This window comes from Oratosquilla oratoria, chromosome 10 (genome assembly GCF_046742065.1).
Source record: "Oratosquilla oratoria isolate Oo_2021 chromosome 10, ASM4674206v1, whole genome shotgun sequence".
In the NCBI taxonomy this organism is placed as follows: domain Eukaryota; kingdom Metazoa; phylum Arthropoda; class Malacostraca; order Stomatopoda; family Squillidae; genus Oratosquilla; species Oratosquilla oratoria.
In genome coordinates this window covers 12,338,617-12,354,722 of record NC_134786.1, presented here as the reverse complement: position 1 = coordinate 12,354,722, position 16,106 = coordinate 12,338,617, and the positions used below count along the sequence as shown (strand labels likewise).

The 16,106-nt window shown below is 39.4% G+C and overlaps 1 protein-coding gene across 6 annotated transcripts in view; it reads right to left on the bottom strand.

Annotated features, from left to right (window-relative positions):
• Positions 1 to 10,538: 10,538 nt before the first annotated feature.
• mRpL19 (mitochondrial ribosomal protein L19) overlaps positions 10,539 to 16,106 on the bottom strand; it is a 30,958-nt gene continuing 25,390 nt past the window's right edge. For all 6 annotated transcript variants that reach the window (XM_076191524.1, XM_076191526.1, XM_076191527.1 and 3 more), the window contains 2 exons: positions 12,055 to 12,203; positions 10,539 to 10,740 (listed from right to left, as the gene is read on the bottom strand). In XM_076191524.1, coding sequence (XP_076047639.1) covers positions 10,626 to 10,740; positions 12,055 to 12,203 — 264 coding nt within the window. In that variant the 3' untranslated portion in view covers positions 10,539 to 10,625. The remainder of the gene's footprint in view (positions 10,741 to 12,054; positions 12,204 to 16,106) is intronic.

The window sequence follows — 16,106 nt, the reverse complement described above, 5'->3', positions numbered from 1 at the left end:
ACAGTTTCATAGACTGATCACAGAAATAACTAATTCTATTGATAAATTAAAAAGAGTGCCGAAAAAAACGGTTTTAATGATAAAAACTTACCGAGACCTTAGCGGTACATACTTGCTTAATGATAAAAGTTTAACCGGTAAAATTAGCGGAGCACTGGGCCTGTCACCACCGTCACTCAGTACCACCAAGCCGAGAAGTGCTTACCGCTCTCTGAGTGTTATGGTATAGCTTATCGAGTTATCGGTTAACGAAGCTTTACCGGTAGCAGAATTTTTGAAAAGTAGTTAACGTTCATCACAAACCAACAGAAGACATAAATCCCGGAGTTTACAAATTACCCTGCTCAGATTGTGATGAAGTGTATTGGGGACAAACGGGCAGAGAATTAAAAACGAGAATTAAAGAACATAAAAACTCAGTAAAATATGCTCAACATAACTCCGCGGTATTTCAACACGTAGCCAACAATAATCACAGAATAAATTGGGACAAGGCAAAAACCATTTTCAAATCCAAATGTAGTTATAAAAGGAAAATTATTGAATCTTCCTTAATAAAACAATTCCCGAATTTTAATATCTCAAAAGGCCAATGGTCACCAGATTACATAACCACCTTGGCAGTTAATAAATTATTTCCTCATATTGTAAAAGTGGACGATTTACCACATAACCCGCGTAACAATATAGATGCCACATGAGATGTCTTGTCCATGTTCCCTAACTTTACCTCTCTCATCTGTATATAAGATATGTATGTTCTCTTGTCTATGTATTCCGCTTGAAGAGGATCACAGCAAGTGATCGAAATATACGGAAATCCGTTATTTCCTTCTTTCCTTAAAATCCAAATAATAGTGGGTTTTTAGTGCATATATTTATATATATATATATATATATATATATTATATATATATACATATATATATATATACATATATATATATATATATATACATATATATATATTATGGGAAAAGTGGAGGGGGAAACACGGGTCTTTATCTGAATATCAAGTTTATTCCTGACCAGTTTTGCTTGCAATAGCTTCTTCAGAAAAAGCTATTGTAAGTGAAACCGGTCAGGAATAAACTCAATATTCAGATAAAGACCCATGTTTCCCCCTCCACCTTTCCTATAATTTGTCCCAATGTCTCTATATATATATTGTTATGAAGGTAAGACAGATGAATGGAAAAGGTGGTAGAAAAACGCAGAGAAGACTTGTAGTCGAAACGTCAGGAATATAGTGTTCTCGCTATAACCCGCGTTTCTCTACCACCTTTTCCACTCATATATATATATATATGTATATATATGTATACATATATATATATATGTATATATACATATATATATATATATACATATGTATATAATATATATATATATATACATATATATACATATATATATATATATATGCATATTTTATCAAACTTTCTGTCTTATTTACATTGACTATCATTTATGAACATAATATTAACAAATGCATTGGTATTTCTCACATATGAGAGGAGGAACATTTGGAATAGCCTAACCTAGGAATTTTTGTATTAACACGAATCACTACAATTATACTTATATACAAGTGAACACTTGGGGCAGTGTGACTAAGGGGATTTTGATATCAATACAAAGACACTTATCATATACAAGTGAACACTAGGGGTAGCATGACAATGGGAATTTTTATATTAACATGAATCAATACAATGACACTTCATAAACAAGTGAAAACTTGGGATAGCATAACCCAGGGGATTTTGACATTAACATGAACCAATAGTCTCTTCTGCTTAAGGCAAGAGGGTTTTCCACTCGGTGTCCTCCAGCAAAAAAATAAATAAATAAATAAATAAAATAAATAAAATAAAAAATAAATAAATAAAAAATAAAAAAGTAAAAAAAATAGTCCAGAATGGGCAACTCCCAACCTCAATTCCTTTCCTATCTCTAATTTGTACCTAAGCTGCCCCTGGACTTGGGACTTTGTCTGTCTGTTTGATGAGGGGGCACACAGATATAATCAACAATAATAATAATACTATTATCTCTAAGACTACTATATCAATATTTTATATATGTACAATATATCCACAGAGAAGGTGAAAAAAAGGAAACACCAGAGACAAAGCTCACTAACCTTTTTGATGAGGGGTACATAGCTGTAATGACCACTTCTCCCTCCTGGATATGCTCGCTTACACTGACCGATGCCCAGTCCTCACTCTGACCATAACTTAATCTTCCCAAGCCTGTATCTACATACTTAAGCTGATTTAACTCAATTGTGATGTTTATAGCAACATATATACAACTCCTGTGTGATGGAAACTAATTTGTCTTTTAACTTTTTGCTTGAATGTGGAATTTTTGTAAATGTTTAAGGTGTATATACCTAGTGGACCTGTCTCCTTGATATGCAGACAAGGGCATCACTGTTGGAGTGTAGTTGGAAGCCTTATGGGAGGGTTTTGATTGAAAGGATTAGGAGAGGTACAGAGGGAATAATTGGTGAGGAACAGTGTGGGTTTAGGAAAGATAGGGGTTGCATGGGTCAGATATGTGAGAAAGCTTTAGCAAAAGGTTAGGATGTTTTTTTGGGCCTTCATGGATTTAGAAAAGGCTTATGACAGGGTAGATAGGAAGGCACGGGAGATGTTAATCACTTTGGTATGATGATGTTTATGTAGGCATCATGAGGAGTGAGTGGATACACAAGGATACCATCATCGGCATCTTGATTATATATATATATATTTTTTTTAGTTGTACATGAGTTACCCCCAGACTCTGTGAACTAGTTTGATTACATTTTCTGTGTTTATTATTTATAATGATTTGGTTTAACGTCACAAACTGCCCCCTATCAGGAAGCTAGGACAGTGCCCCTTACAGTGGACTTTGTAGCATGGAATTTAATGAACCATACCCTTAATTCAACTCATCCCGAGCAGGGTTCAACTCGCCATCATCTCGACCTTTGCTGCAAGTAACAATGCCCTAACCCACTCAGAGTAAAAGAGAATGAGTAATACAGCAGACTTAATATTTTACAATCCAAATAGTGCGATGAATCTTACATATGGCAGATGATTCTGCGTGCGAGAATTTGACTTGTACTAAAGTGGTTAAGGGCAGTCAAGTTTTTACAATAGTGGAGCCTGTGTTAGAATGGGAAATGAAGAGAGCGAGTGAGGGGTTTGAGGTAAAGGTGGGACTGTGACAGGGATGTGTCACATCACCATGGTTGCTCAATGTGTACATGGATGGGGCAGTGCATGAGGTAAAGGCCAGGGTGACAGGTAGGGGACTGGAGATGGTTAAAGAAAATGGAGAAAAGTGGGAAGTGAGCCAGTTGTTGATTGCTGATGACACTGTGCTTGTGGCAGGATCAGAAGGATTAAGGGAGTTAGTGACAGAATTTGGGAAGGTATGGGATAGGAGAAAGTTGAGAATAAATGTGGGTAAAAGTAAGGTAATGAGGTGTATATGGGTTGAGGGTGGCAGCAAGTTGAAAGTAAGTCTAAAAGGAGAGAGGCTGGAGGAAGCGGATAGCTTTAGGTATTTGGGATTAGATGTGGCAGGAAAGGGAAGAGTGGAGGTGGAGGTAAATTATAGATTGAGAGAAGCAAGTAAATTCCTTGGGGGATTAAGAAGTATTATATTATGAACTTATGAGAAATAGGCAACTGGGAATGGATGCAAAGAGGAGACTGTATGAAGGGGCGATTGTCCTAACAACAATGTATGGAGCAGAGACTTGGAATTTAAGAGAGGCAGAGAGGAAAAGTTTAAATGTGTTTGGGATGAAATGTCTGAGAAGTATGATAGGGGTTACTAGGTTAGGTAGAATGAGAAACAAGGTGAGGAGAATGGGAGTGGAAAAGGAGATGTCAGAGTTGATGAAAGATTATTGGGATGGTCTGGACACATGGAAAGAATGAGTGATGAAATATTGGTAAAAGAGGTGTGGAAGGCACTGGTGGTGGGAGTGAACTTGAGGGGATGACCAAGGATGAGATGGATGGGGTGAAGGGGGCACTGAGCAAGAGGGGATTGTCTGTTGAGGAAGGAAGGGAGAAGGCTGGAGATAGGGATGAGTGGAGAATGTGTATGGATGATGCTGTTATGCAAGGGAGGGATGGTGCTGGGGGGGTAAGGGTGCTTATGTTTGAATGATATTTTGACATAGTCTGAAGGGATTTCTCCCTGTCTTCTCTTTTTCTGCATGAGTAAAATGGCCTTGCTGTGGATGTACAATGAAACCTAATGCTCTGTTAGCTTTATTCCTGGTGCTAATGCACCATTTCCTGGATTTAAGATCAGGACTCACTAGAACTCCCAAGTCTCTCTTGCACTCAGTTTTCTCTAAAAATGTGTTATCTAAGCTATATCTATTTTTGGGGTTGCATAGCCCTACATTTAACACACTGCACTTTGAGATATTGAAGTTCATTTGCCATTTCACCGACCATGTGAACAATTTGTTGTTAAGATCATCCTACAGAATCTCAGCATTGCCTCCTGACCTAATTAAGCATCCTATTTTAGTGTCATCAGTAAACTTACTAACATCACTATTAATCCCATTGTTCAAGTCATATATGTGATGATATGATGATATGGTTTAACGTCACACACTCCCCCCTATCGGGAGGCTAGGACGGTGCCCCTCACAGAGGGCTTTGTCATTTATGTACATACATATACCAATGCTTTTTCCCCCTTACAAGGGATGTAGCAAAAAAGAAAAAGGCATAAAATAATTCCCACACCATTCCATCCCTGAATACACTCCACTCCCCTCCACCCTGCACTTTGTCCACTGCCCTGGGTCAGAAGCAGTGTCGCAAGACACAGTACATCCACAGCAAGGCTGCTTCATAAAATCGGCGACCCCCCTCTCCGTCCCCCCATGTATAAAAGGAGAAGACGGGGAGAAATCCCCTCGGGCTGTGTCAAATTTTGCTCACACATACTACCTCACCCCCCATCCCCCCACCCATTCCACCTCATGCATCACATCATCCATATACAACCATTCTCCATTCACCCCTGTCTTCTGTCCTCTCCCATCCTTCCTCAACAGACATTCCCCTCTTCCCCAAAGCCCCCTTCACCCCATCCATCCACCTCATACTAGGATGTCCCCTCATGTTCACTCCCTCCACATCTGCCTTCCATACCTTTTACTAATCTTTCTTCATTCATTCTTTCCATGTGTCCAAACCATCCCAATACTCTTTCATCAACTCTATCTCCCAACTCCATTTCCACCCCTGTTCTCCTCATTTCTCACTCTATCCAGCCTAGTAACCCCATCATACTTCTCAGACACCTCATCTCAAACACATTCAAACTCCTTCTCTCTTCCTCTCTATATATTCCATGTTTCTGCTCCGTACAGTGCTGTTGGCACAATAATTCCTTCATACAGTTTCCTCTTAGCATCCATTCCCAAATGTCTATTCCTCATTACACTTTTTAATCCACCAAGGCATTTACTCACTTCTCTCAATCTACATTCTACTTCCACCTTTTCCTGCCACATTTGCACCCAAGTATCTGAAACTATCCACTTCCTCCAGTCGCTCTCCCTTAATGCTCTCTTCCAGTCTACTGCCACTTTCACCCCTTGTATATCTCATCACCTTACTTTTACCCACATTTATCTTCAGCTTTTCTGGACCTGCAAAAGGCATTCGATAAGGTACCTCATAGGAAACTAATAAATAAGATAGAGTCAAAAGGTGGCATCAGAGGAAAATTATTGGAATGGATGAAAGACTTTCTGATTGGGAGGAAAATGAGAGTTGTAATTAGAGAAAAATTCTCCAACTGGGAAGAAGTAAAAAGCGGGGTCCCGCAAGGATCAGTACTGGCACCGATCATGTTCGCTGTATACGTTAATGACATGAATGAAGGCGTGGAGTGCTATATAAATTTTTTTGCAGATGATGCAAAATTACTTAAGAAGGTAAAAACAGAAGAGAACTGCAACTCATTGCAACAAGATCTGGACACAATATGGAATTGGACTCAAAAATGGGAAGTAAAATTCAATATTAAGAAATGCAGCATAATGGAATTTGGAAAGAGTAAAAATAGAATATCAAAAGATTACAGAATTGGGGAAGAAAAAATAAATAAAACTAACTATGAAAAAGATCTTGGAGTGCTGATTGGAAAGGACATGAAACCAGATAAGCATATAAACAAGATGTTCGGAGAAACCTACAACTTATTGAGAGCAATCAAAGTGGCATTTACCTATATGGACGAAGAAATGATAAGGAAAATACTTACTACACTAATAAGACCAAAACTCGAGTACGCAGCATCACTTTGGACACCCAGTACCAAAAAGAATATTAAGAAACTAGAAAGATTACAAAGAGCGACAACAAAACTAGCACCGACACTCGCCGAACTAACATATGAGCAAAGACTATCCAAATTGAACCTACCAACTCTGGAACAAAGAAGAGAAAGAGGAGATTTGCTAACTATCTACAGAATAATGAAAGGAATGGAAGTTTTAGACAGGAACGACCTATTAATGTGGGACAACGGTAAAACAAGAGGACACGGAAAAAAATTGAAAAAGGATAGTATAGAAAAAACTTGAAAAGGAACAGTTTCCCACACACAGCGATAAATACATGGAACAAATTAGACAACAAAACAGTATGTGCTAACACTATACAAGATTTTAAGATAAAACTTGATGCGGAGAGATACAAAGACGGGTCACCACGAGCATAGCTCCCCTCCCGTATATTACAACTAGGGAAATACACACTCTCCCAAACTCTGTCACCAACTTCCTCAATCCCTCCTCCGAACCTGCCACAAGCGCAGTGTTGTCCGCAAACAACAGCCGGCTCACCTCCCACTTTTCTCCATTTTCTTTAACCATCTCCAATCCCTGACCCACTACCCTTGCATTTACCTCTCGCACCACCCCATCCAAGTACAAGTTGAACAGCCAGGGCGACATAACACATCCCTGACAAAGTCCCACCTTTACCTTGAACCACTCTCTCCATTTCTAATCAAAGGATTACAAAGGATTACAAAGGCGGAGCATGCCGACAGGAGACCTTTTGATCCATATCTAGGTCGGATGCGAAAAAAAAATCATAATAATAAAACAATAAATAAAAACTATAATAATGTAAATAACAAATAAAATACATAAATAAATGCATAGGTATAGTTGAATAATAAACCAACAGGTAAATAGTAAATAATGATAAATTGACATATAACTAATAATAAATGAAAATCAGACAGACAAATGATAACAAAACAAAAACAAAATAAATGAAAATCAAACAGACAAATAATAACAAAACAAAAACAAATAATATAAGATAAATTATAATCATTACAGCATCTTACTTAGGTATTTATCTAACTGATTCTTAAAGCTTCGAACTGAACTACATTGCACTACCTGTGCAGGAAGTTTATTCCATTCATTTACTACACGGTTGGCAAAGTTGTTTCTACCTACTTCCAAACTGAATCTATTTCCGGATAGTTTGAGACCATTGTTTCTTGTCTGATTCTCATTCAATGTGAAAATTTGGTCACTTTTGATGTTGTCAATTCCCTTTAAAATCTTAAAGACCTGTAGCAAGGGGGGACGGAGAGGGGGGGTCGCCGATTAAATGAAGCGGCCTTGCTGTGGATGTGCTGTGTCTTGCGACACTGCTTCTGACCCAGGGCGGTGGGCAGGGTGCAGGGATGACCCGTCATCCAGGAGGTGCTCAGATGAGAGGGAGGGTGGGAGGGGTGTGGAGTGTATTTAGGGATGAAATGGGTGGGAGTGTTTTTATGCCTTTCCCTTTTTGGCTACCTCCCTTGGAAGGGGGAAAAAGCCTTGGTATATGTATGTATATATCAAGTCACCTCTGAGTCTACGCTTTTTTAGGGAAAACAGATTCATGTGTTTTAGTCGATTTTCGTATGATTTATTTTTGATATTTGGAATCAGTTTTGTGGCTCGCCGTTGTACTTTTTCCAGTCTGTCAATGTCTTTAATGAGATTCGGTGACCATACGGAAACAGCATATTCCAAATGTGGACGAACTAACGATTTATATAGCTTGTTAATGAGTGATGGACTTTTGAAATCAAAAGATCGCGCAATCAGTCCCAGAATCTTATTTGCTTTCTCAGAGGCTGAAATATACTGCTTGGATGATTTGAGGTCGTTACTGATAATTACGCCGAGATCTTTTTCACTATCCACTTTTGTTAACGAATTACCAAATAACTTGTAATCGTACTTACTGTTATTTTTACCTATGTGCATTACCTTGCATTTACTTGTGTTAAATTTCATTAGCCACTTTTCAGACCATTGCTGTAAAAACTCTTGACAGCTCCTAGAAGCTTTCCTCCTATCCCATATATCCGCAAAACCTCCCACAATGCCCTCCTGTCTACCTTGTCGTAAGCCTTTTCCAGATCCATAAAAGCCAAAAAAACATCCTTCCCCTTTCCTATAGCTTCCTCACATATCTGTCTTACCACAAAGAACTGATCTACACAACCTCTACCCATCCTAAATCCACACTGTTCCTCACCAATTACTCTCTCTGTTCCTTTCCTAATCCTCTCAATCAAGATCCTCCCATAAGCCTTCCCAACTACACTTAACAAGCTAATCCCTCTGAAACTACTACACTCACACTTGTCCCCTTTTCCCTTGTAAAGTGAAACTATACCTGCACTCCTCCAGTCCTCCAGCACTCTACCCTCTCTCCAGCAAACATTAAATAACCTCACCAGCCAGTCCACCATCACTGTACCTCCTTTTTTTTTTAGACATTCTGTATGGCATCCATCCAGACCAGGTGTCTTACCTACTTTCATCATCTTATCAACTGCCTTCACTTCATCCTTCCTTATTTCTCCTCCATTTTCCTCACTCATCATGGTCATTTTCTTAGCATTTCCCACTGCAGCCATCTTTCCCTCCCTATCCTCCTTCACATTTAGCAACTCCCTAAAATATTCTGCCCATCTTCCCCTTACTGCCTTCTCTTCCATTATCATCTCTCCATCTGCACCTTTTACCTTTTCTTCTCTACTTGATTCGCCTCCTCTTCCTCTCTTAATTTCTTTCCAAAACATCTTTTTATTACTTTCAAAATTTTCTGTCATACTCTTACCCCATTTCACATGTGCTCTTCTCTTTGCCTCCTTTACCTTGCACTTTACTTCTCTTTTTACCTTTTATATGACTCCCTCGTCCTATTTTGTAACAAATCTGTGAAAACTCGCTGCTCTTCAACAACTTTGTTTCCTCATCCCACCACTTATTACCCTTCCTTCTATTTCCTGCTGTCCTTCTTGTTCCATACACCACCTTTGCACACTTTGTGACTCCCTCCTTGAATCATCCCCATTACTCCTCCACTCCTAGCTCTGCTGTCCTTCACTCCCTCAGCTTCTTCTTGTACTCCTTTTCCTTTTCATTTAAAGAGTTCACACTAAGCACCTCCCTACTTTTGTCCTTTTCCTTTCTCCATCTATCCTCCACTCTCAACTTACCTTCCACCATAAAATGATCTGATATTCCCCCACCCTCTCCCCTAAGCACATGTACATCCTCAACTCTTCCAGCGGCGCGTCACCACAGGGTTATTATAAATTTCATCCAAACCGCTGACGAGGCTGTTGACCCCACACCCATGAGTGACCTGACCCAAGGTAAGCCTTTTACCCTCTGTGATCCAACTGCTGACCACACTTAATGATGTCTGGACTGACCAAATGAATGAAGAAATGACATGGCTACAAGGGAGTTCACCATATGATGAAGCAATGATCAAATGTCTATACACCTCATCATATCAAAATTGGCTCTCCTTAACTCCCAGTACTTGAACATTATTCATACTTTTTAATTCTTCCCAAATAATACTAATCTTATTTCTTGATGATTGCTAGTGTCTAGACTATCTCCCACTTTTACATTACTCATCATTAGTTAAAAGTAAGTCCACAGTATTCTCTCCCCTTGTAGGATTGACAATTATTTTAGGAAATTATCCTGAACCACATCTAAGAAAATTTTTGCTTCCTGATCTACTAAAATTTCCCAGTCAATGTTTCTATAATTAAAATCTCCTATGATCACGTTTTTGTACTGGGACACCCTGCAAATTTCATGAATCAGGGAATCAGTCTGCTCAATGCTGAGGTTGATAATAAAGTTTATTGTATTTTTATCAAAAAGTGCTACTCCTCCCCCACTCCTGCCAACCCTGTCCTTATAAAAAAAAACTTATATCCTTCTATTTCAATTTATGGAAGCAAATGTCCATCAGCCATATTGATCCAGGATTCAGTAACAGTTCTAATATCAAATCTCTCTACACATGCTTTACCTATGTGCCTCTGACTTGGTTACCTTCCTTGTAAGGGGGGGAAAAGGCTCTTGGTATGTAGAGAGAACCTTTTCCTTGTGTCCTCTGAATATGACAAAACATTATGATTATAGGATAAAGAAAGTGTTTAATTCTTAAGGTTCTTATTCAACATTCAATACATGTATATATACAAGGTTTACAGACAATTTCATAAGTTTGAGTATCTCTTATCTATGTCTTTGTTAGGGTCCTCCTCTTCCTCTGCCTCCTTCCTGCTTCAAGTCTGGGATAATGTGGGGCAATTTCAGCAAAAATTTCTGCTTGCTCTTCTTCAGGAATTGTTGCTCTGAAAATACAGGTACAATCCATATCATCAAATTCATATGGATATCACTTATCTATATGTACAAGGTAGAAAAGGTGACAGGCAAGACAGGAAGGGAAGTGTCTAGTTAAGGATACATGCATGCATGCACGCACACACACATTCACCCAAAGGGCCTTTTCCCCCAATTCACTTTCCTTCCCCTCTGTGCACTTCATGGATGAAGGGTGCATACCCATCCCCTGCAACACCACCACTCATGTCAAAAGCAATGCAGCAGTGTGACAGCAGCTCCACAACAGGGCCCAACAGCTGGAGATGGCAAACCCGCTTGTAGCCATGTCATTTCTTCATTCATTTACAACCACCCACAACCATCAAACGTCCATCTCCGAATCCCTCCAGACATAAGCCCCACAGAAAAAGCCCTCCAAAGAGTAGCAAGAACCACACTTGCAGGGCTGTGTTCAGGTCACCATCCAGAAATAAGACAATACCAACACAGAATAGGCCTGGCCACAGTAACAAACTGCTCCCACACAGAAGACTCTGAAGATATCCTACACTGCACCACTCTAGCCATACCCAGCCAACAACATAATATTTCTTCCCTGAGTGACATATGGACCAATCCAGTGGCTGTTGCCAGTGATATGGGAGACATGGGTCTTTTGCAATGGGAGAAATGGATTGAGTTACATACCCCTATATTAACTTCTATCTTCTGCAATTTCTCTTCTTTGGTCAAGAAATTCCTTTTGTATCCAATGCTCATTTTCCCTGTTCATCCACCCACTTTCTTGGCCTTCTTCTCACATTCACTCCATCCATCCACTTCTGCTTTCCACACTCTTTTTGGTAGCCTATCTTTACTCATTCTCTCCATATGCCCAAATCACCTCAACACTCTTGGATCTACCTTATAAGACAACTCTTTTTCCAGTCCTGTTTTCTGCCTCACCTCCATATTTCTCATTCTATTCATCCATGAATGGGAATGGAGTATGTGGGGAAAAATAGGGTGGAAGTGGATTTATGCCTTTGACTTTGGCTACCTCCCTTATAAAGGGAAAAAGGAAAAAAGCCCTTGGTATATTTATGTTTGTGCATGTATGTATGTATGTACGTATGTATGTATGTATATATGTATGTATATCAGTGACCTTTTCCCCTTTTTTTTTCCAAGGGCTTTTTCCCCCTTATAAAGGAGGTGGCCAAGTCAAAAGGAATGTAACCACTCCCACCCATTCCACACCTATCCACCAATCCACCACACTTTTCTGCGTGAACATATTCTATCAACAAGTTCCACTAATATAACTTCAAACCTCATACCTGTATTCCTTCATGAGGTCATATTTCTCATATGGTTTCTCTAGTTCTTTGGCTCTCTTGTAGAATCTTTCTGGCAGTCCAAGATCTTGGACCCCTTGGAAATTCTTTCTTTCCCATCTTTCATGCCATGGGCGAGGTTTTAGCTTCACCTGAAGAAGTAAAAGGAAAAAATTATGATAAAAATGAAGAAGAAATTGGCATAAACCGTATACGGAACTATTTTTTTCATGCAAGTTCATGATTCTCATGTTATCACTTTTGTTGCACATATTATACAAAATGAATCTGATGCTCACACAATGTGTTTTATTCAGCGTTTTTTAAACCTATCTTGCACTGCCTTACTTTATCACAACCCTGACAGCTCCAACCTGGTGGCTGTGGCCAGATTACTTGAGGCAGTGGTTCTCATGCAACTGAGATTAGGAATCACAGTTGGATAAACTTATTTGTCAAATTTTTGCTCTTCATTGCCTGTGCAAGAGGATCTTAACATTCTTATGACCCCTTTTCAGTTCTTTCTCATGCTTTTCACAATTACTAATGAGATTATGCAGTTTTGGTGCTTTTCACTTATACTAATGCATATTAACACAAGTAGATAGATAGATAGATAGATAGATAGATAGACTTTATTTGGCAATAAGAGTAGAGTGTAATGCTAGCATCTGAAGAGATCAGGAGGCAAAGGATGGCAGTTCAAAAGAAGGAAGAAAGTAAGAGAAAATTAAAAAGGATAGGATTTTTTTTTCTTTTTTTTTTGAGGAAGCAAAGAAGGATGTAGAAGAGAAGAAGCAGGCTTTCATAGAATGTTACCAATTAGGACGAGGGAATCATATAAGAGGTACAAAGTAAAGAGAAGAGAAGTAAAGCATAAGATAAGGAGGCAAAGAGTAATAAAAAATTTTTTTGGAAAGAAATTAAAAGAGGAAGGGGAGGCGAATCAAGTAGAGAAGAAAAGGTAAAAGGTGCAGATGGAGAGATGATAATGGAAGAGAAGGCATTGAGAGGAAGGTGGGCAGAGTATTTTAGGGAGTTGCTAAATGTGGAGGAGGATAGGGAGGGAAAGGTAGTTGCAGTGGGAAGTGCAAAGAAAATGACCGTGATGAGTGAGGAAAATGGAGAAATAAGGAAAGATGAAGTGAAGGCAGCTGGGTTGGATGGATGCCATGCAGAATGTCTGAATAAAGGAGGTACAGTTATGGTGGACTGGCTGGTGAGATTATTTAATGTTTGTTTAAGAGAGGGTAGAGTGCCAGAGGACTGGAGGAGTACCGTATTTTTCGGACCATAAGGCGCTGGCAAAATCCTTAAACTCAGCCAAAATCGGGTGGTGCACCTGATGTGTGGCTTCAGTGCAAAAAAATGCCTCGGACAGTGACGTACTATTTTGACACATTTCGTAGCTAGCCTGCCGACGGCGACAGTGCATAGGCCTAGCAAAAGTTACGACCAAGTTATAACAAAGATACACGTATCTTGACAAGACAATTGCGAAAACTTCGACAGTTTTCGAGTCCATGCCACCGCATTCATTCACACTATCATGGCTATGACATGACAGCGTCCACAACACTGATAGCCATTTTGCATTGGTATAGTCTCGCTCCACTCCGACTGTAGTCATTTGGGTATTTTTCTAGTTTCGACCATGGGCACAATATAGCAATAAAAAATTAATTATTAATTTTGTAAATTAAAATGTATCAATGTAATATGCAATTTTGTGGGCGGAAATGAAAATAAAAAATACCTTGCTACAAGCAAATATGCTAATGAACGAAGTCGGTAGCACAGGATCGGGACACCATCTTGTCTGTCAATTGATGGCCTCGATACTTCCGACAGTGCCTTGCCAGGTACATTTTCTTGAAGGAATCTTATGGAGCGGAGATACATGCATTCCTTCAAGCTGCAAAAACTTTGTATACCCCGCAAGCTGAGAGAGTGGTTGAATTGAATTGAATAATTGGGATTTATCTAGCGTCGCAACATCAATGGTCATTGACGCCGTAGTATTTATGATTAAGAAAAGGAAATGGTAAAAAGCTTAAGAAATAAATAAAATACAAAAAGATTGAAATCTAAAGATTATTGAGAAGATCAATAGCACTAGGAAAATTAAAAATAGAATTTATATTGCAGTTACATCCCAGAACATTTCGAAGGGACAGATCTCCTTCATCTCTGTGTTTTGACAAATATTGTTGTCTTTCTTCATCATAACTGGGGCATTCCACCATAATGTGTCTAATGGTCATAGGAACAAGGCAATCATTACAAAATGGAGGAAGACTGCCCTCCATAAGAAAGCCATGGGATAATCTAGTGACCAATCCTCAACCGGCAAAGGGTTACTTCCTGTTTTCTGTTCAGCGATGTATAAGACCAAGGATGAATAGTATCAGTAATCTCTCTCATCTTGTTACCAGCCTCAAGATCCCATTGGAACTGCCAAAGAGATGAGATCTCTGCTTTGATTAGAGGGATATAATCTTCATAAGGTATAGGCCGTAAGCGAGGTAAGGGTGAGAGAGCGGCTTCCTTGGCCAATTTATCGGCCTGTTCATTTCCTGGTACTCCGACATGTGCTGGAACCCAGCAGAAGTTTATTTCATTACCTCGACTCTCGATTAAAAAAAAAGCCATTCTAAGATCTTTAAAACTATTGGGTGCCTTGAGTCGAATTGTTCTAGAGACTGCAAGACACTCTTTAAGTCACTAAAAATTGTAAAACATTTGGCTCTCTTTTTCATGGAGGATATAATCTCCATGGCGGACAGTATTCCCGTCAGTTCAGCAGTGAAATTAGATGATGTATCAGGCAAGGTACCCTTACGATTAAAATCATTTGAGAATATTCCAAAACCAACGCCAGCGCTAGTTTTGGAGCCATCAGTAAAAACAAACACAGAGGGTTGGTGACTAAAAGAATGTTCTAAAAAAGCATTGCGTAGTTCATAATCCTTGAAATCACGCTTACAATCGTTAAAATATTTACAGAAAGATACTGTGGGCAGTCTCCATGGGGGAACAACCGAACATTTAAAAGGGAGGATGGGAATCTTGGGAAGATTCATGTCCTCTAAAATCCTTTTCATCCAGTATCCAAAAGGCTTTGGAAGTCTGGGGTGATTGTTGAAACAAGTGCTGTTAAAATCTGCTTGAGCTGTTCTAAAAGCGAGAGAGTTGGGAAGCCTCTTCAATCTATGCCAGTATCTAATAGATGAGGTCTGGTGAATAAGATCTAATGACATTTCCCCTGCATCAACTAATAAACTTGGTATTGGGGAAGACTTGAAAGCACCTGTGGCCAAACGAACTCCACTGTGGTGTATCGTATCTAAACTTTTTTGGCTGGATGAAGTGGTTGATGAGTAAAACTCGCATCCATACGATAGTTTCAATAAAATAAGGGAGTGATGTAACCGTAAAGTTGTTCTGCGGTCAGCGCCCCATTGAGGTATGTGCTAAAACTTTTAAAATTTGCATTGTCTCTAGACATCGTGTCTTCAGGGTTTTCAGGTAGGGTACCCAAGAAAGGTGCTTATCAAAAATAAGTCCTAAAAACCTGGTTTCGTCAACACAAGGAATCTGGTCATTCTTTAACCAAATAGTAGGGTCAGGATGCAGACTTCTTAGTCGGCAGAAATGTACGACGGCAGTTTTGCTGGGTGAAAATTTAAAACCATTATTATCGGCCCATGAAACTATTTTATTGATGCAGAGTTGTAGTTTTCTTTCAGCTATTGCCATGTTACTCACACATACTCCCTCACCCCCCATCCCCCACCCATTCCACCTCATGGATTACAGTATCATCCATATACAACCATTCTTCATTCACCCATCTTCTGTCCTCTCCCATCCTTCCTCAACAGACATTCCCCTCTTCCCCTTTTACCCCATCCATCCATCTCATCCTAGGTCACACCCTCATGTTCACTTCTTCCACATCTGCCTTCCACACCTTTTTCTAGTCTTTCTTCTCTCATTCTTTCCATGTGTTCAAACCATCCCAATACTCTTTCATCAACCCTATCTCCCACTCC